Below are 22,043 nucleotides of genomic sequence, written 5' to 3'. Positions count from 1 at the left end.
AAGAAGTCAACTGTCTCTCTTCACAGATGACGTGATACTCTATATGGAAAACCTAAGAGAATCCACTCCCAAACTATTAGAAGTTATAGAGCAATTCAGTAATGTGGCGGGATACAAAATCAATGCTCAGAAATCAGTTGCATTTCTATACAGGAATAATGAGACTGAAGAAAGAGAAATTAGGGAATCCATCCCATTTACAATAGCACCAAAAACCATACGTTACCTTGGAATTAACTTAACCAGAGACGTAAAGGATCTATATTCTAGAAACTATAAATCACTCTTGAAAGACATTGAGGAAGACACAAAAAGATGGAAAAATATTCCATGCTCATGGATCGGAAGAATTAACATAGTTCAAATGTCCATTCTACCCTGAGCAATCTACACTTTCAATGCTATCCCGATCAAAATACCAATGACATTTTTCAAAGAACTGGAACAAATAGTCCTTAAATTTGTATGGAACCAGAAAAGGCCCCGAATCTCCAAGGAACTGTTGAAAAGAAAAAACAAAGCTGGGGGCATCACAATGCCGGATTTCGAGCTATACTACAAAGCTGTGATCACAAAGACAGCATGGTACTGGCACAAAAACAGACACATAGACCAATGGAACAGAATAGAGAACCCAGAAATGGGCCCTTGGCTCTTTGGGCAACTAATCTTTGATAAAGCAGGAAAAAACATCTGGTGGAAAAAAGACAGTCTCTTCAATAAATGGTGCTGGGAAAACTGGACAGCTACACGCAAAAGAAAGATCAAGAAGAAATCACAGCCAGGGATATGCTTAAAACAGATATAAACAATATATCCAAACAAGAATTTAGAACAACAGTCATAAGGATACTAGCAGGGTTTGAAAGAAGCATAGAAGACACCAGAGAAACCCTGGCTGCAGCGATAAAAACAAGTCAGGTGGTAATAAAAAATGCTATAACTGAGATGTGAAACCAACTTATGTAATCACAATGAGGATGGAAGAAGATCGAACAGGTGATACAGAAGATAAAATTACGGAAAATAATAAACCTGAAAAGAAAAGGGGAAAAAAACTATGAGGTCACAAATACAGACTTAGGGAACTCAGAGATTCCTCAAAGCACAATAATATCTATATTACAGGAGTCCCAGAAGAAGGAGAACAGGAAAAAGGGACAGAAGGTTTCTTTGAACAAATTATGGCTGAGAACTTCCCTAATCTGAGGAACGAAACAGGCATTCAAGCCCAAGAGGCACAGAGCACTCCCCTCAAAAACAGGTCAACACCAAGACATATCATGGTGGAACTTGCAAAATACAAAGATAAAGAGAGAATTCTGAAAGCAGTAAGGGATAAAAGGTCCTTAACCTACAAGGTTAGACATATAAGGTTGCAGAGACCTATCCACAGAAATCTGGCAGGCCAGATAACAGTGGCATGATATATTCAATGCGCTGAATGGGAAAAGTATGCAGCCAAGAATACTTTATCCAGCAAGGCTGTCATTCAGAAAGGAGAGATAAAGAGTTTCGAAGATAAGCAAAAACTAAAGGAGTTCATGAACACTAAACCAGCTCTGCAAGAAATATTAAAGGCGGCCCTTTGAGTAGGCAAGAGAGACCAAAAGCAACAAAGACTAAAAAGGAACAGAGACAATCCACAGGAACAGCAACTTTACAGGTGGCACTAAATTCATATCTATCAATAACTACTCTGAATGTAAATTGACTCAATGCTCCAATCAAAAGACACAGGGTATCAGAATGGATTAAAAAAAAAAAAAGACCCATCGAAATCCTGCTTATGAGAGACTCATTTTACACCCAAAGATACCTCCAGGTTACAGTGAGAGGGTGAAGAACAATCTATCATGCTAATGGACATCAAGAGAAAGCTGGGCTAGCCATACTTTCAGCAGACAAACTAGATTTTAAATCAAAGACTATACCAAGAGATGAAGAAGAGCACTATATCATAATAAAGGGTTCTATCCATCAAGAAGATCTAACAATTGTAAATATTTATGCTGCCAACCTGGGAGCAGCCAAATATATAAATTAATAAAAAACAAAGAAACTCATTGACAACAATATAATAATAGTAGGGGACTTTAACACCCCACTCACAGCAATGGCCATATCATCTAAGCAGAAAATCAACAAGGAATCAATGGCTTTCAATGGCACACTGGACCAGAGAGACTTAACAGATATATTCCGGGCATTTCATTATAAAGCAGCAGAATACACATTCTTCTTGAGTGCACATGGAACATTCTCCAGGACAGATCACATAATGGGTCACATATCAGGCCTCAACCAGTAAAAAAAGACTGAGATCATGCCATGCATATTTTCAGACCACAACACTAAGAAACTTGAAGTCAACCACAAGAAAAAGTTTGGAAACGACTACAAATACATGGAGGTTCAAGTACAACCTACTAAAGAATGAATGGGTTAACCAGAAAATTAAAGAAGAAATACAAAAAACACATGGAAGCAAATGAAAATGAAAACACAACAGTTCAAAACCTTTAGGACGCAGCAAAGGCAGTCATAAGAGGAAGGTATATAGCAATGCAGGCCTTCCTCAAGAAGCAAGAAAAGTCTCAAATACACAACCTAACCTTACACCTAAAGGAGCTGGAAAAAGAACAGGAAATAAAGCCTAAAACCAGCAGAAGAAGAGAAATAATTAAGATGAAAGCAGAAATCAATGATATATACAAATCAAAAAAACAGTAGAACAGATCAATGAAACCAGGAACTTGTTTCTTTGAAAGAATTAACAAAATTGATAAACCCTTAGCCAGACTTATCAAAAAGAAAAGAGAAAGGACCCAAATAAATAAAATCATGAATGAGGAGCGATCACAAACAACAGCACAGAAATGCAAACAATTTTAAGAGAATATTATGAGCAATTATATGACAACAAATAAGGCAATCTGGAAAAAAAATGGATAAATTCTTAGAAACATAAAAACTACCAAAACTGAAACAGGAAGAAATAGAAAATTTGAACAGACCCATACCCAGAAATTGAATCAGTAATCAAAATTCTCCCAAAAAACAAGAGTCCAGGACCAGATGGCTTCCCAGGGAAATTCTATCAAACAATTAAAGAATTAATAGCTATTCTTCTGAAGCTATTCCAAAAACAGAAATGGAAGGAAAACTTCTGAACTCCTTCTATGAGGCCAGCATTACCTTGATTCCAAAACCAGACAAAGACCCCACTAAGAAAGAGAATTATAGACCAATTTCCCTGATGAACATGGATGCAAAAATCCTCAACAAGAGACTAGCTAATTGAACCCAACAGTACATTAAAAGAATTATTCACCAGGCTCAAGTGGGATTTATTCCTGAGCTGCAGGGGTGGTTCAGTATTTGCAAATCAATCAAAATGATATACCACATTAATAAAAGAAAGGATAAGAATCATATGATCCCCTCAATAGAGAGAGAAAAAGCATCTGACAAACTACAACATCCTTTCTTGAAAAAAAAACCCTCAAGAAAGTAGAGATAGAAGGAGAATACCTCAACATCATAAAGGCCGTATACAAAAGACCCACAGTGAGTATCATCCTCAATGGGGAAAATCTGAGAGTTTCCCCTAAGGTCAGGAACACGACAGGGATGTCCACTCTCACCACTGTTGTTCAACATAGTACTGGAAGACCTAGCCACAGCAATCAGACAACAAAAAGAAATAAAAGGCATCCAAATCAGTAAGAAAGAGGTCAAAATTCCACTCTTCACAGACAACATGATATTCTAAGTAGAAAACCCAAAAAGACTCCACCAAAAAACTGTTAGAACTGATACATGAATTCAGCAAAGTTGCAGGATATAAAATAAACATACAGAAATCTGTTAATTTCTACACACCAATAATGAAGCAGCAGAAAGAGAAATCAACGAATCAATCCCATTTACAACTGTGCCAAAAACCAAAAGACACCTAGAAATAAACCTAACCAAAGAGGTAAAAGATCTGTATGCTGAAAACTATAGGACACTTACGAAAGAAACTGAAGAAGACACAAAAAAATGGAAAAACATTCCATGCTCATGGATTAGAAGAACAAATAACATTAAAATGTCCATACTACCCAAAGCAATCTACCAATTCAGTGCAATCCTGATCAAAATAACACCAGCATTTTTCGCAGAACTAGAACAAACAACCCTAAAATTTGTGTGGAACCACAAAAGACCCCAAATAGCCAAAGTAATGTTGAAAAAGAAAAGGAAAGCAGGAAACAACACAATCCCAGACTTCAAGCTATATTATAAAGCTGTAATCATCAAGACAGTATGGTACTGGCACAAAAACAGATACATAGATCAATGCAACAGAACAGAGAACTCAGAAATGGACCTGCAACTATATGATCAACTAATCTTGACAAACAGGACAGAATATCCTATGGAAAAAAGACAGTCTCTTCAATAAACGGTGTTAGGAAAACTGGACAATAACATGCAGAAGAATGAATCTGAACCACTTTCTTACACCATACACAAAAATAAACTCAAAATGGATGAAAGACCTAAATGTGAGACAGGAAACCATCAAAATCCTAGAGGAGAAAATGGGCAGAAACCTCTGTGACCTTGGCCACACATCTAGACATGTCTCCAAAGGCAAAGGAAACAAAAGCAAAAATGAACCATCGGGACCTCATCAAGATAAAAAGCTTCTGCATAGCAAAGCAAAAAGTCAACAAAACTAAAAGGCAACCTAAGGAATGGGAGAAGATATTTGCAAATGACATATCAGATAAAGGGCCAGTATCCAGAATCTGTAAAGAACATACCAAAATGAACACCCAAAAAAACAAATAATCCAGTTAAGAAATGGACAAAAGACATGAACCAGGCATTTCTCCAAAGAAGACATACAAATGGCCAACAGACACATTAAAAAAAAGTGCTCAACATCACTCATCAAGGAAACACGAATCAAAACCACAATAAGATACCACCTCACACCTGTCAGAATGGCTAAAATCAACAACTCAGGAAATAGGAGATGTTGGTGAGGATGTGGAGAAAAGGGGAACCCTTTTGCACTGTTGGTGGGGATACAAACTGGTGCAGCCACTCTGGAAAACAGTACAGAGGTGGCTCAAAAAGTTAAAAATAGAGCTACCCTATAATCCAGCAATTGCACTACTAGGTATTTATCCAAGGGATACAAAAATGCTGATTCAAAGGGGCACATGCACCCTAATGTTTATAGCAGCATTATCAACAACAGCCAAATTATGGAGAGAGCCCAAATGTTTATTCACTGATGAATGGATAAAGAATATGTGATAAATACATGCAATGGAATATCACTCAGCCATCAAAAAGAATGAAATCTTGCCATTTGCAACGATGTGAATGGAATTAGAGTGTATTATACTAAGCGAAATAAGTCAGTCAGAGAAAGACAAATATCACATGACTTCACTCATATGTGGAATTTAAGAAACAAAACAGATGAACATAGGGAAAGGGAGGGAAAGGTAAGATAAAAACAGAGGAGGAAACAAACCATAAGAGATTCTTAACTACAGAGAACAAACTTAGGGTTGCTGGAGGGGAGGTGGATGGGGAGATGGGCTAGATGAGTGATGGGCATTAAGGAGGACACTTTTTGGGATGAGCACTGGATGTTATATGTAAGTGATGAGTCACTAAGTCCTACTCCTGAAACCAATACTACACCATATGTTAACTAACTTGAATTTGAATAACACAAACAAAAAAAACTTATCTTCCACCCATCACTGTTCCAGGTACTCAAGTTATAAACCTTTAAGAGAATAAGGATTAAGCCCTTCTTCTCAAAGGCATTTAAAAACTGCTGTTGAGATCCGAGCACCAAAAAAATCTTAATGTTCAAAATTATGTACCCAAAACTAAACAGGTGAGAAAAAACAAGCAATTCTGTCCAAAGCTGTTCTATCCAGAAGTGTTAAGAATGAAATGACTGAATCACAAACAGGAAAACATTTGTAATTACGGTATTTTTAAAATAGCACAAGAAATCAAATGGTAAAGGTATGTGCAAATTTCTCAATGTAACCAAAAGTTTACCAATAAAATCAACTGTTAAAATGTATTTAGGGGCGCCTGGGTGGCCCAGTCGTTAAGCATCCGCCTTCGGCTCAGGTCATGATCCCAGGGTCCTGGGATCGAGCCCCACATCAGGCTCCCTGCTCAGCGGGAGGCCTGCTTCTTCCTCTCCCACTCCCCCTGCTGGTGTTCCCTCTCGCTGTGTCTTTTTCCATCCAATAAATAAATAAAATCTTTAAAATAAAATAAAATAAAACAAAATAAAATGTATTTAATCAATAGCTGAGGATAATGTCAGCTACCTAAATCTGAATCCCTCCACAGATCCTTCATTAAAAAAAAAGGTCAACAAGGAGAAATGTTCAACGTTAGATCCATCTTGATTGGCAAAAATGTGAAAGGCCGACAAAAATGTGAAAGTCCGACAATGCCCTCTGTTGGCAAGATTGCAGAGACACAGGCATTCTCATATGTTGGCAGGACTGCAAAATGGAATTACATGGCAACATCTTAACAAAACTATGTATGTAGTTCTCTTTTACCCAGCAATCTTATTTCTAGGCATTTACAATGAAGTACCCTCCCGGCCATAGGAAAATACATTTGCACAAGGTTATTCTTGGCTTCATTATCTCTAATTACAAAATATCGGAACTACTTTTTGGCCAATATCTTAGTGAGGCTGCTCCCCGGATGCCACCCAAGGACAACGAGAAGAAAGATGCCAGAAAGTCAGCCAAGAAAGACAAAGACTCAGTGAGCAAATCTGAAGGCGAAGCCGAAAAGTGGTCCTAGGGAAAGTTCAGCACATGCTCAATAAGCTTGTCTTGTTTGACAAAGCCACATATGACGAACTTTGTAAAGATGCTCCCAACTATATAAAAGTTATAACCCCACTTGTTGCCTGAGGCTGAAATTCATGGTTCCCTGGCCAGGGAAGTCTTTCAGGAGCTCCTTTTAAAGGACTTATGAACTGGTTTCAAAACAGAGCTCCAGTAATTTACACTAGAAACACCAAATGTGGAGATGTTCCAGCTGTTGGTGAAGATGAATGATCAGGCCCAACCCAATAAACATTTTGAAAAATAAAATTTTATTAAGCCAAAATAAATATGTACATGAACCAAACTCAATGTCTATCACATCAGAGACTGATTAACTATAGTACATCCACTAAAAGAGTACTTTGCTGTGAGGAGCCTGGCTGGCTCAGTCAGTGGAGTGTGCGATTCTTGATCTTAGGGTTATAAGTTCAAGCCCCACACTGGGTGTAGAGATTACTTAAAAATAAAAACTGAATCATGGAAGTTTACATCAAAAACTAGGGATGTACTGTATGGTGACTAACATAATATAATATAAAAATAAAAATAAATAAAATAAAAAATATATATATAAAATCTAAAAAAAAAAGCACTTTGTTGCTATCAAAAACAAATATGGGAGATATCTCTGAATGGATATGGAATGATTTCTGGCATATTCTGTTAGGTGAGATGAGCAAAATATAAGAGATTATATTTAGAACGTGTTTTTTATAAGAGAAGGACATAAGAAAATACACGTATTTTCTTACATATGTATCTGCCTATTTATGCAGGGAAAAAATACAGGAAGGATAAACCAGAAATCGATGATACTGGTTACTTAACAAGAGTTAGGTGGGAATGCAAGGAATAGGGATGAGGGTTTGGTGACATTTCTCTGAGTATATCTTTTCTGTATAGTTTTGACTTCTGGAAGCATATTAGTGTTTCACATAATCAAAAACAATAAAATAAAATCTGTAAGAATGAGAAAAATTAGTAGAATACCAAAAAACACAAATCAATCTAACTGTATTTCAAGAAAAATGATATAACCACTCTGAAAGAAACTTGAACACAATACACTGCCAACATACTCTCAGCTTAAAGAAAAAGTACCGCAAAATAATACTGAACTCTAAGTAAAGGGCTCATTTTTCACAGTTGTATGGGTCAGCCATTCTGAAACTCCTTTCCTTATGCTTTCGGGTGGAACAAACAAGTAAATATACAAAGGATAAGAGGAACTCACGATCTCACTATCACAGAAGAGAGTTACAAATATGGAAAAGGGAGACTAGAATGAACTCTGGTGTTCAGCTGAAATGAGAATGGGCATAATGTGAACTCATGGTTTCTAATTTACAGATATATGTATAAAAAGTGAGGGTATTTGTGGGGCACTGGGTGGCTCCATCAGTTAAGCATCTGTCTTTGGCTCAGGTCATGATCCCAAGGTCCAGGGATCAAGTCCCTCATTCTTGCTCGGCAGAGAGCCTGCTTTTCCCTCTCCTCCCCACTCCTGCTCTCTCTCGCTATCTCTGCCTCTCAAATAAAATCTTTTTAAGAAATGAGGATATTTGTGTGTTCATGCATATGTATGTTGTGTGTATGTATATACATATAAATAAAACCAAAGTCTGCATGCCAATTTAAGCCTGCTCATTCTAGGTACAATCCTATACAGTAATCAGGATAACCAAGGCATTCCCCATTTTTCTTAACTTTACTAAAGGAACAAAGTGCTGAGAGAGACCACAGTCATTCTCAAACAGGCCTGTATCAGCCCAGGCTAGATACCGATCCTTACTCATATTATAAAATCACTACATTCCTATAAATAACATGAGGGCCCCTAGGTAGACAGCCTTACTTACCCTCTGTACCTTCAATAACAATCAGTACAATGACTGGCACATAGTAGGCCATCAATAAATGTTTTTTCCTTTTAAACTGACAGAACAATTCTCCACATAAGGAGCCAGACTGACACTGTTCTTCAAGTCCTGAGACGTGCAGTCAGGCACTGGACTTAGCAGCCAGATGCCCTGTCTCAAAGAAAACCTCTCTGTATGCCAACAATTTAAATCTAGATTATACTCTGGTGTAAAATACAAAACTGTGACTAAGGGAGGCCCCTCTGTGTTCAGGGACAGTAAAACAGTAAACAGAAACTTTATGCAACTGGAAAAGTCTCAGATGGTAAGCAAAATGTTCTCCAAAAAGACAAGACTTTTGAGGACAAGCACCTTTCCTACATTCAGCACTGAAGCCCCAGTGCTTGGCACTGGCCTGGAACATAGCAGGGGCACTGAAATCTGTTGAATGAAAGAGAAAAAAGCCACATCGCCTGTAAGTACAAAGAGCATCCATTTTTCAATGATTCACCCAACGCTGCTGGTATTCGACACAGAACTCCTGAGTTATTATGGGAAAAAATATAGATTGATTACTAGACATCCTGAAAAACAACAAAAATAGCCTGTGTGGGGGCATTCCCATCTTTAACACTATTAGCAATTACAACTCTAAAAGAGAACCCGTGGTATAAGTGAAACCATACAAAAATATTGTTACTGTGCAGAATATAAAATAATGAAGTCAGCAAATGTATTAAGTAAAGAATATACCTACCTGCAGCATATCATCCACCATAGTTAGTATGTACTGAACTGTCTGTTCTTTGGAGATATGAGTCATCAAATTTATAAACGTTTTAGCACACTGGAAAAGAATGAAAGTAATGTTAACTTATTTTCAACTACAAACACAACATTTTAATGGAATTTCAGTAAAATATTATTTCTCTTGCACAAATTATAATACAAATGCTATTAACCAACAGATTTCAATTACAGAAAATGTATACCTTTTACAAATACTGTGATGAAGTATGGGAGGAACATACTATGACTTGCATTAGATTTTTGATCATTTTTAGTGATAAATTTCAAAGTGTTTACTACTTTTAAATAGACCTGGGCAACTATAACTCTTGACTGCCCATGATAACATAAAGATTAAGTTATATAAACAACAAAAAATTATCATTGATTTTGATTTGGGTTTTATTTTTGTTTTGTTTTTGCATTTGCTGGGAAGAAGAACACTACAGCAACAAGGGTACTAGGGATTAGAATCAGAAGGCCATGACCTGTGTCCATTCTACAACTTATCAACTATGTGATAATTTCCGGACTTCAACAAAAACTGGAGCCAACAGTATGTTTCCTCACAAATTTCCCAGGATTGTTGTAAGAATCAGACTGAGTTGCATACAGGCTCCTTCAGGCCATCAGGACCCCACATCAGAAAATCTGATGGACAGTAGGATTGCATCATATTCTGGTGAAAATACAAAGTGGGAAAAATTTTCTTAAAAAAAAAAAGCAACTTTAAAAACAATGTATATTGTTTTCGAAACTTAATTTCCCTTCCAGGAATCTATTCTAGAAAGATTTTCAGAAATGCAGAAAGGATAGAGGAATAAACATACCCAATAGAACATTTTTCCAAAATGAACAAAGAGAACTGGAAATCATTCAAAAGTCTTCCAACAAAAAAGGATTTTTAGCTAAATTATGATGCATACCTACAATGGAATATCACAACATCATTAAAAATTTTTTCTAGAAATTTTAATGACACAGGGAAGTGTTGATGACATAATGTTTATATCCATCACCTGACTGCCTTCAGTTTGGAGCATCTCTTGCTTCTCTTCAGGACTTCTTTTCATTTCAAACCTTTGAATGAATTCACAATCTTCAGCAGAAATCATCTGCCCCCTAGAAAGTAAGAGTAAGTTGGATTTTTTCAATAAGAGTTGAATCACCCCACTGTGAGCAAGGGATACAGGAATTCCCCATCTTTCTCCTCTCTCCCTGGTAGTTAAGCACTAAGGTGGGCACACAGGCCCTGGCATCAGACAGACCTGACTGCAAGCTTAGCTCCACAACATACTGATCATGCAACCTCTCTGGACCTGAGTTAATTTATCTGCAAGATGGGAATAATATCCACATTGCCATTAGAGGCTGATTTGAGGATATTAGATAATTCATATAAGGTGGTTAGCACAGTGCCTAGCCCGTAGGAAGCACTCAATAACTGACACCTTTTAGCACTGTCCGAAGTCTCACCCTATCCCCCTCCCAGCCAAACAATTCGCCTGGCTTTCTACTCCAATCAAACCAAAGCCACTTTATATGAACTTCTACAATCATTACCTCTGGCATATTCTCATATTCCCTCTGGACTCAGAAAAATATGATCCTCCTCTCCTCTGAAAAAATAACCTTTCCATCCTGACCCACTGTCCTCCCAGCAATCATCCCACACTTTCCTGTTTTCCTCTTACTTTTTTCAGAGGTCCCTTCTTCAATGGCTCTTTGCTCCTCAAGGCTTTTCTCCAAGCTCAATCCTTGGAATCTTGCTTTTCTCTCCCACATTCTTTCCTTCAGTGAGAGTCAAACCAGGAGAGTCTAGTCTTCTCTCTCTGTCAAACTATCTTCCACCTCTTACCATTTTCACAAATAGAGCATCATCACAACTGAACCACCATCACCTTCCCTTCCAACCCAGTTTGACCTCACAACTGACTCGCTCCACTCATCAATGACTCAGGCCCTGTCTGATGCTTCCTTGTAAAAAGACCTGTCAGCAAAACAGCCTTGCTAGTCTCTGTGACATTGGACACTTCAGGACATACACCAATCTTTTCAGACTATCAGTATGGTGGGGGAAGCTGCCGTCATTCTTATATCAGTTCTACACAGTTTTAAGCACTGTAATGTTGTTTTCATATATGCTCCTTTTTTTAACATAGCTTTTTTTTTTGTAAACTATTCTCATGGATTGGATTTTTCCAACAATCCTTTCTTCCTCAAACTGAGGAAGAGTTCCAACTCCAGTTGGCAGGTCGCTACCCCTCTGAGCAATGTTTGCCACACCAGTAAAATGGCAATTATAATACTACCTGCCCTGCTCCACTGAGCAGTTGTGAAAAACTACAAGAAAAAGCACCTGATGGATGTAAGCATGAAGTAAATGCAAGTTTAAAAATTTAAAATGTCTTATAATATGCTTTGTCATTCAAATAGCATCCATATTTTTTAAAAAACTGTCCTTCCCCACCCTCTGCCCCCAAATTTGTTGAGAGACTAGTGTTCTACAAAAGCCCAACCATGGAAACGATGAATTTGAAGCAGGTTTCCCCATATGCATAGTTACAGGAATGTAGTCCTTTTTCAGGTCTGTCTTGCATTGGGTTCCTGGTGGCAGGCCTTGACATGGATATTGGCGTACAGGCAATCTATGTAGGCAGTGCTCCCAGGAGAGACCAAGGATGGAGGGAGGAACACAGGACATGGAAGGTAAAGAGCCCAGCCCAGATTCAGGCAAAGTCCTGAAGAGAACAGGTTTCTGAGCATACAGGAGAGTCTGGGAAGGTGAGGTCCTCAGAGATATGTCCTCCCCAAGACAATGGAACTGAACTTTCATTCTTCCTGATACTCCTTTCCCACAATCCCACCTTCCTCCAAAGAAAATCTTGACTTGCAGGTATTCAACATCTCAGTGTTTTACTTTACCCCTTCTGGGTTTTGTATATACTATTACTACATATTAAACTATTTTACATCCTGTTAACTTGCTTCTGGATTTTGTAATCTGCTGTCATTCTTGTATCAGTTCTACACTGTAATGTTGTTTTCATATATGCTCCTTTTTTTAACATAGCTTTTTTTTTATAAACTATTCTCATGCATTGTATTTTTCCAACAATCCTTTCCTTACCAACCCAAAAGGGAATAAGTCTTTATATTTCTAGAGCTCTAAGGCAGGTGACAATGTGACCATTTCTTGACACTCTCTTCCTGAGCTTCCAGATTTTTCCTGTCCTCCTCAGGCCACTCATTACTGCTCTTTACAGTCTCCTTATCTCCTACCTTGTGCCTCAGGTTCTATGGGAGGCTCTCTCCATTTGCACTCCCTGAATACTCCCTGAGTGCTCCCCGCTAGCCTCTACGCAGGTAGCTCACAGTCTGAACTCCGGCCCAGGCCACCCTCCTGCAGTCCTCACTCATACATGGGGACCTCTCCTCCCACAGAGCAAGCACACAGGCCCTCCAGACCCTCCAGGGTCAGAACTGAGATCACTAACATATATCCCTACACACACTCCGCTGCAGCCTAGTTAATGGGATAATGAAAGGGGACAAAAAAAAAAAAAGGCACTTTGCCCTGTTTTCTTTGTGGTTAAGCACTTTACATGCCAGGCAGGAAAAAATGCACTCTGTACCCTGGGATAGATCAACAAGGTCATCCTGTTCAGCTCTGGCCCCAAAATAAATATAGTCTTTTTCATAAACCTGAAGCTCCTAGCTAAAACCATTTCAGTCCCAAATTTTGCTATGTTGATGTATAAAAGCATATGTAGATATGTAGATAGGATAAGCATGTGAAAAAATTGTGGTTTTCTACCATGACTAAAGTATACAATGAAGGTTACACTTGATAACCTTATCGTTCTACAGCTTTCTTTTCCATTTAAATAACTGTGGTTTTTATTTGGTAAGCCAAATAAAAGTTTGAGTTTCTTGCATTTGTTGTAAGTTTGAGTTTCTTGCATTTGTTGTAAGTAACCTTTTTCTTTTCTTGCTTGAATTCTTTAGTCTCTGAATCTTTCTTTGAGTTTCTTGCATTTGTTGTAAGTAAACTTTTTCTTTTATTGCTTGAATTCTTTAGTCTCTGAAGTTTGAGTTTCTTGCATTTGTTGTAAGTAACCTTTTTCTTTTCTTGCTTGAATTCTTTAGTCTCTGAATCTTTCTTTGACAGTCCCATAACCTAGCAAGTTAGGGACTCTGGTCTCTTTTCTAATGATCTGCAACCACTCAGGCACCAGTCCTAACAATCCTTCACCTAGCATCAGTCTCCTCCTGACTTCCCTGCCTCTGGAGTAACTCAGGCCTAAGGTAACAATCCACCAAAGGGTTTCCCTGTTCCGATCCACCCATCCTCCACATCCCTCTTACCTACCAGCAGCCAGCTTTCTCAAGCACACATCTGACCGCGTTACTCCTTTCCTATGAGTCAGACTGTGAATTTGAATGGCAGTTCTACCTAGCACCTAGGTAGAGGTTTTCAGGAAAAATCTTCTTAATCAACTGTCTAATTAAAACCTGTATCAACATGTACATGTTACTTAACCTATCTGCACAGCTATCTACTCTTCTTTAAAATAAGGACAGAAAAACAGATCCTAGTATTGCCATGAAAGTAACATGAAACAGTACATGACTTACCAAGTACATTACTCCTTTCCCAAACACTGTCTCCACTGCCCAACATCTACTCTACCCATTCATGATCTAATCAGCCAAGATCAACCATCAGTGTGTCAAGCACCTTTAAGAACAGGTGACACAGCACTGAATTAAACATCCCTCTTTGAGCCTGCATTGCAGTGGGGAGAACAAAAAACACACAAACACAAAAATAAATAATTTTTTAAACACACACACACACATACCATAATACCAGGACACTAAATGCTATGAAAAAACACCTGAAGCTGGGTAAGGTGCTAGAAAATGCCAACAGAGGAAAGAATATATTCTAGGTGGATTACAGTGAAAGCCTTTCTTATTTTTTTATTAAGATTTATTTAATTATTTTAGAGACACAGAATGCACAGGCAGGGGGAGCAGAGGCAGAGAGAGAGGGAAAGCAGACTCCCCACTGAGCAGGGAGCCTAACATAGGGCTTGCTCTGAAGACCCTGAGGTCATGACCTGAGCCAAAACCAAGAGTCGGAGGCTTAACCAACTAAGCCACCCAGGCGCCCCACAGTGAAGGCCTTTCTGAAGCTACCTGTGCAGACACCTGCATGAAGTGAGTTAATGAGCCAAGCGATCTAGGGAGGAACTTCCAGACACAGGTATAAGTCCAAGGACAGTGGGGCAGCAGTAGCTTGAAAGAGCAAGAAAAGCACAGTTGCTGGATGTTTGTGAGCAGGGTGGCATAATCTGATTTATATTTTCAAAATGACTGTCACAGCACTGTAAAGAATTATTCTTCAATTCCACTTCTGAATATTTATTCTCAGGAAAACAAACACTAATTCAAAAAGATATGTGCACCCCAATGTTTACTGCTGCATTACTTACAATAGCCAAGATATGGAAGTAACCTAAGACAAATGGATAAGGACAATGTGGTATATACACAATGGAATATCATGCAGCCATAAAAATGGATGAGATCTTGCCATTTGGGACAACATGGATGGATCTAGAGGGTAATATGCTAAGGGAAATAAGTCAGATAGGTAAACAAAATACTGCACATTTCCCTTATGTGTGGAATTCAAAAAACAAAAACAAAACAGAAACACATTCACAGATACAGAGAACAAGCGGTGATTATGAGAAAGGAGTGGTGTGAGGGGAAGGACAAAGTAGGTGAAGGGGATTAAGAGGTACAAACCTCCAGTTATAAAATAAGTAAGTCACAGGGATGAAAAGTAGAGCATAGAGAATACAGTCAACAATATTGTACTAATTTTGTGTGGTGACAGATGGTAGCTAGACCCACCAAGATCATTTCATAATGTATAAAAATATCCAATCACTATGTTGTACACCTGAAACTAACATAACATTGTAGTCAATTAAATCAATTTCTTAATTTAAAAAAGAAGAAGAAAACATCAAAGCAAATTGAACCCCCCCCCTTAAAAAAAAGAGAGCATGTGGGAGATAATGACAGCTTACACAGGGCAGTGAAAGTGGAGCTAGAGAAAAAGTGGTCAGATCTGGGATGGGTTTTGATGCAGAGCTAAAAGAATCTGTCTGGATATGGTTAGTAAGGGAAGAGAAGTGTCAAAATGGCTAACAGGTTTCGGCCTTCAAAGCCAGTGAAGGAAAGTGCCACAAACTGGCCTGCAGCAGGCCGGAGGGAGCCCCACCCAACTACCCAAAGCTCCCCCAGCGCTGCATGTTCTTCCACATCTCTGTTCCCCCACCCCCACAGTTTCCTTCACCACAGCCCACAGCTCCTCTGCTTGGACAACTCCCACAAGTATCTTCGTGTATTCTGTGAAGTCATTCCCAATGCTCCCAGATAATTATTCATTCCCTGCTTTTGTTATTTGAGAAAACTTCACATGTATCTCCATTTTAATGCTTCCCACATTTTATTATTGAATTTTTTATTTAAAGGTCTGTTTCCTCATTAGACCTTAAACTCCAGAGGAAGAATGTTATTTTACGATTCTTGTATCCTCAGGATAGTTTTACTAGATTCCAGCTTGACTGAAATATAGCCACGCCCATTCATTTACGTACTGTCCAGTTCAATTACTAAAAAAAAGTTTAGTCAAACATACATACATTTTTCAAACACTGGATTTTCATAATAACATGTTAGTTTGTAAAGGATAGAGAATATTGGCCTTTTGACATTGGAGAACTTTTCCAATGGTTTTATTTTTATCAGAATAAGATGTGATACAAGATTCTCTGAGAATTCATGTGTCATGGCCACCCCCAACGATTTGTAAGTTCTTTTAGGGCAAGTACATTTCACACCCACCGGTGTCCCCACAACAGCAGGCATACAGTAATATTTGGTGAACATTTATGAACATATATACAGAGTAGAAAGGTTTTATAAAGAAATGCATGAGATGGACAACAAAAGGACAGAAATAGGAATGAGACTACAACTTAGTAGTACAGAGGCCTTGGAAAAGGAGGAAAAGAAAAGAAAGCAATTAAAAATCTCCATGGAATTAAAAATTTTCCAAATGCCCATGCTACGGAACTTCTGCAGTCAACCAGTGCCTTATGATCAATAACAATATCATTCTATTTAGGTTATAAACAAAGTCTAGCTTTAAACATGAAACTCCTTGTCCTCTAGTCTAAACACACTCTGGACTAAAATTAGGAAACAGAGCTCAAAATCTTAATTTCACAGGAGTTTTAGGGGCGCCTGGGTGGCACAGCGGTTAAGCGTCTGCCTTCGGCTCAGGGCGTGATCCCAGCGTTATGGGATCAAGCCCCACATCAGGCTCTTCCGCTATGAGCCTGCTTCTTCCTCTCCCACTCCCCCTGCTTGTGTTCCCTCTCTCGCTGGCTGTCTCTATCTCTGTCAAATAAATAAATAAAATCTTTTAAAAATAATAATAATAATAATTTCACAGGAGCTTTAAACAATTAGACAGATATAGATGAACACAGAAAACATCAGAAAGTCTCTCCTCTTGCCCTTGAGTCCATGACCACATAACAATCCAGTCCGCTAAAGGAGGAATCCAGAGTCATCCTAGATTCTTTCTCACTCTCATACATTAAATCGATCACTAAGACTTTCTCAAATCTACCCAATTCTATCCATTCCAACAATCTGAATACTGCTACAGCCTCAACCCTAGCTCTAGGTTTATTTCCACAAATCCACCCTCTACATTATCAATAGAACAATCCAACCAAAAGGCAATCTGACATCTAACCCGCACTTACAAACATTGGTTGCTCCAATACCTACAACAGCAATTTTAAAACTGCTCCTGGAGGAGCCTTCACAATTGGCTCCTGGCTGCCTCTCCACGCTCAGCCCTCCCCACTGCCTGCCTCCAAAACATGTTTTATTCCCCACCCAACATGCTGCTTTTACCTCCCTACCTTTGAACATCCCCTCCAGGAACACATCCTGGAGGTAGGATTAGCTTTCCTTTTTCTGTCCACCCATCATTCCCCTGTGTACCTTTCTACTAGCTCAGTTAACATACTAAACTTAAATGATCTGTTTATATATTTGACTTCTTTACCAGATTATAAGTTTATCTTTTGAAGCCTCAAAGCCTAGAAAAATGCCTCACACTTGAAAGGCAGGCAATAAATGTTTAATGAGTGACTACATTAACAGAAATAAATGCATAATTTTTGTACACTGCATGTCCCTCTTACAGCAAAGCAAACTAAATATAAAACTAAAGATTCCTCAATTTGCTTTTCAAAATGTATATGCAAATCTTAACTGAATTTCCTTAATAAGTCACTCAAAAATAACCAAAACAAACAGATAGGAAGTAAAGTCAATATGATAAAATACGGGCAAGAATAAATAAACCTCTACTTTACAGATAAATACAGAACACCAACATGCTAAATCTTAATGCATACAAGAAAGAAGGGGAAAGACCCAAAATTTATTGAGCATGTATTCAACATACTAATGCTTGTATTCGACTGTGTCAATACTTAAGGTACACTATTTGAGCTACAACTCTAAGATATCTATCCCCATTTCACATTTACTTCGATGAACCTCAGAGCAGTTAAGAGATTCATCTAAAATTACCAATCTAGTAGACAGAAGAACCAGAATTCAAACCCAGGTCTTGAAATTCAAACATCTATACCTTTTACTAGTTGTAGGAGCCATTCTGCAACACCTCTGTCCCCACATTGATCACCAAGGCACAACGAGCCAGTCTGGAAGGCTTTGCCCATTATCCCCTTTCCCTGCTACAGATCCCATGAACACGCCTCCCACATTTCCCACTCATTCAAAAAGTACAGCTTTCCAAAAGAGAAGATCAAAACTGCTCTGAGCGGCTCTGCTCCCCTGCTGGAGCCTCAAGCTGTTTCCAGCACTCCCTATGTCAGGTAAGAATTCTAAGGAGGAAGTGTTTTCTTCCATATTTATTAGCATTTTTCCAGTATTTCTCTCATAGAAGCATGACCATGAAAAAGTCTGATGCAAAAGCACATGATTATCCATGATTCACAGCAAATCGGTACTTACTGAAGATAGGACTGCCAGTTCACTTTGTTTGCACGAACCTCTGCAGCCTTTGCAGCAATAATGTTCGTTGGAACAGCAGCATCTACGGCACCTCGGATATCCATTTTGGTCATCTAAATTTTATGATGTTGGATGTTTTTCAACAGATCTTCAATTCTGATGCAAGGTGAAACCAGAATACCAGATGTTATCATTTTTTAACAACTACTACTATCATCTGCTATTATAATTAGTATCATCATCACCTTACTCTCCCCAGACATTCAACTCAAATATTGAATATCCTAAGTATTCAATATTAATATCATTATATTTCAGATCTTTCCCAATTACACACCACCCCATAAAAGTGTTCCCTAAAGGTTTTTTACATTTTCAGGACAAGTTTTTTAATTATTGACACTAACCTTGCAGCAAGATTTTTAAAGTAACTCTTTCAGATACTGACATCAGAAGTCATGCTTAAATAAAATAGGCATACAATTTAAATGTATACAACTGGGATCAACTTTCTTCTGACAGAAAAAAGCAACTTGTATAGTAGAGATAAGACCAATTATTTTATTTAAATTTACTAAGCATCATTTTGAAGTGACATATACAAAAAACCTACAAGTGCCTTCTAAAATTACTCATTCAAATTAAAAACCCCAAAGTGGGAATGTCGTTTCTTCAAAGACAGAGCTTTCTTTTTTCAACCAAAGTTCACGGTATTTTCATAATCAATTCTGGAAGAAAGTTTTGGAACAAATACCAATTTAATTAGGTACAACCGATAATGGGAGTCTGGTATGACAACAAGAACCCACAATAATGTATTTTACGTAATTCTCACTTCTAAATTTACTGGTAAACGCTTAAGCCTGATTTTGTCTCAATACAAAATACATAGGTTCCGGTTCACAAAACATAGGTTCACTGCCATAGCCACAAAGAAACTAAAACCATACCCAAAATTCTATTGCAAACCCAATGACCTTAGTCAGTTTGGAACTTAATCTCTACATCTAAGAGTTTGCTGCCTAAACAAGCAAAAGCAATACACACAGGTACGGCAGAGATAAAACTGGCTCTGTCCGGGTCAGGCTGGAACCCTGGTACACCGAGCGGATTCAGGCCCAGAGGCCTCTCCTGGGGTAGGTGAAGGTGCCTCATTACCATCATCTAAATCCTTAAACAACTCGAATCTTCAGCAGGGCGTGGCCCAATCCTGGGGAAAGTATACTTTTTCCCTGTCCTCCTCTCCCCTGCCCGCCCCTCACATTCCCTGCTCCTGCCGGGGAGGAGCTCCAGTTCCGTAAACCTACTTGAGGCCTGGAAGGAAAGAAATCTGGAGACCCGGGCGGGTGGAGGGCTGGAGGGGCCTGCGCGGCAGAAACCAGCACGCACGAGGGAAGCTGGGGAAGCCGCAGGGGTCGCCTCCCTCGGGCTTGGTCAGGGGACAAAACAACGCGAGAGCGGCCTTACTTCGCAAAGCCTGGGGACTCCACAACTCACCCGAAAGCTGCAGGGAGGATGCAGCGGTCCAGGCCGTCGGGGCCACAGCCCGGCTGGGGCGCCGAGTCACCGTCGAGTCGGCGTCTCCTGCCCGGTACAGAGGCCTGAGCGGCGGAGTGAGCCACGAACCCCGGAAAGTGCAGAGATTCCCGCACCCAGGAGACGTTGAAGGCGGCACAGGCAGAAGGAAGCAGGAGCGGCCGCAGTAGAATGACAGGAGGGTGGGTCACGTGACCAGAGGCACATGACAACCCGGAAGCCGGAAGCTGGGAAGATCCAAAACGCTCGCGGAGCCCCGTTGGGCTCGGAAGGGTCTTATATACGGCGGGGAGATGGAGTTCAGGCGGCCCGCTACAGAGACCCCGGAGAGACACAGAATTTAAGCCCAGGCTGGCCCGTCAGGAGGGAGGAGAGCAGGATGGGCACGTGGGGACCACGACCCCGAAACCCACAGCCCCGCTTGGGGGCAGCCGAGGTCCCCAGCCCAAGGCAGAGTCGGGCCAAAATTTGTTTATCTCAACCATCGTTCTTTTGAAATATTTGATTTAATGTTTTTAAATAGATTGACTTTCATGTGGACTTAACAGCTCAATGAAATAGGCGTTCTTTTTGGGATTTTAAGTATGAAATTGATCCTGAAAGGTGGCTCACAAAAGTTATCCTCAGATTGCAGGTTTAGCAAATTATGTTTCATGTAGTATTTGCAGTTATATTTTTTAAAGTTTTTGTATTTAAAGAAAATGCAAATTTGACAACCCTGACTTGAGCCCAAGATTGCCCCAGTCCAGGCCTCAACTATCCTCCTTGTCTTAAGATAGTAATGAGTAATACTACTCAGTACTACAACTAGTGGGCAGTCAGGTATATGTAATAGCATATTTTTGCTAATCAGCACTGAAAGGATTTATAAGTAGAACCAACACATTTCTAATAAAAATGTTACATTTTGGTCAAGTTTTAAACACTATGAGTAAACACACAGTATATAATTATTTTTCTATTGCTGTTTTAACAAATTACCACAAATTTACTGGCTTAAACGAACACAAATTTATTCTTTTATAGTTCTTGAAGTCAGAAGCCTGACCTCAGTCTCAATCCATTTCCCTGTCTTCTCCAGTTTCTAGAAGCTGCATGTATTCCTTGGCTCACGTCCCCCTTCCTCCATCTTCAAAGTCAGCAACATCTCTGGGGGTGTGCACACTTGCCCTTTTCTTTTCCCTTTCCCTCTCTCTGTGGACACTCTCTCTCTCTGGACAGCTGAGAAGGGTTCTCTGACTTTATAGACATGTGATTAGATTGGGTCCCCCTGGATAATTCAAGCAACTCTCCCCATCTCAAGGTCCTTAACCTTAACCACATACATAACCTTGTTTCCCTTTTGCCATGTAAGTTAACATATTTACAGGTTCCAGAGGTTAGAACATAGACATCTTTAGGGGAACATTATTCTGCCTACCACAAATACAGAGGGAAGGAGCCACACTAGTGTAACTGGTTGAGTAAACATACAGAGGGGCCCTACCTGATATCTACATTATATTTCTAAAGTAAATTTTTTTTAAATCTCGACCTAATACTGCAAAATGATAACTTTTTTTAAGATTTATTTATTTGTCAGAGAGAGAGCGCACAAGCAGGGGGAGTGGCAGGCAGAGGGAGCAGCAGACTCCCTGCTGAGCGAGGAGCCAGATGTGGAACACTATCCCAGGACCTGGGAATCATGACCTGAGCCAAAGGCAGATGCTTAACCAACTGAGCCCCAGGCATCCCAAAATGTTAACCTTTTTAAATCTAGATAATGTACGTGGGTATTCCTTATGTTGTTTTTTTTCTCTGAAATTTTCTTTTAATAAATTTG

The 22,043-nt window shown here is 39.2% G+C and overlaps 1 protein-coding gene and 1 pseudogene across 2 annotated transcripts in view; one reads left to right on the top strand and one right to left on the bottom strand.

The window, feature by feature from the left end:
• Positions 1 to 20,414, bottom strand: part of ATP6V1H (ATPase H+ transporting V1 subunit H) — a 121,565-nt gene extending 101,151 nt beyond the window's left edge. For both annotated transcript variants that reach the window (XM_045789090.2, XM_087864879.1), the window contains exons 1-4: positions 20,183 to 20,414; positions 18,686 to 18,841; positions 10,558 to 10,660; positions 9,507 to 9,596 (exon numbers count right to left, since the gene is read on the bottom strand). In XM_045789090.2, the coding sequence (XP_045645046.1) occupies positions 9,507 to 9,596; positions 10,558 to 10,660; positions 18,686 to 18,798 (306 nt within the window). In that variant the 5' untranslated portion in view covers positions 18,799 to 18,841; positions 20,183 to 20,414. The remainder of the gene's footprint in view (positions 1 to 9,506; positions 9,597 to 10,557; positions 10,661 to 18,685; positions 18,842 to 20,182) is intronic.
• Positions 6,760 to 7,121, top strand: LOC123786675 (small ribosomal subunit protein eS25 pseudogene; annotated as a pseudogene).
• Positions 20,415 to 22,043: the final 1,629 nt, after the last annotated feature.

Source organism: Ursus americanus, chromosome 9 (assembly GCF_024610735.1).
Source record: "Ursus americanus isolate L20-20 chromosome 9, mUrsAme1.1.p, whole genome shotgun sequence".
In the NCBI taxonomy this organism is placed as follows: Eukaryota; Metazoa; Chordata; class Mammalia; order Carnivora; family Ursidae; genus Ursus; species Ursus americanus.
This window is presented reverse-complemented; position numbering and strand designations above follow the sequence as displayed.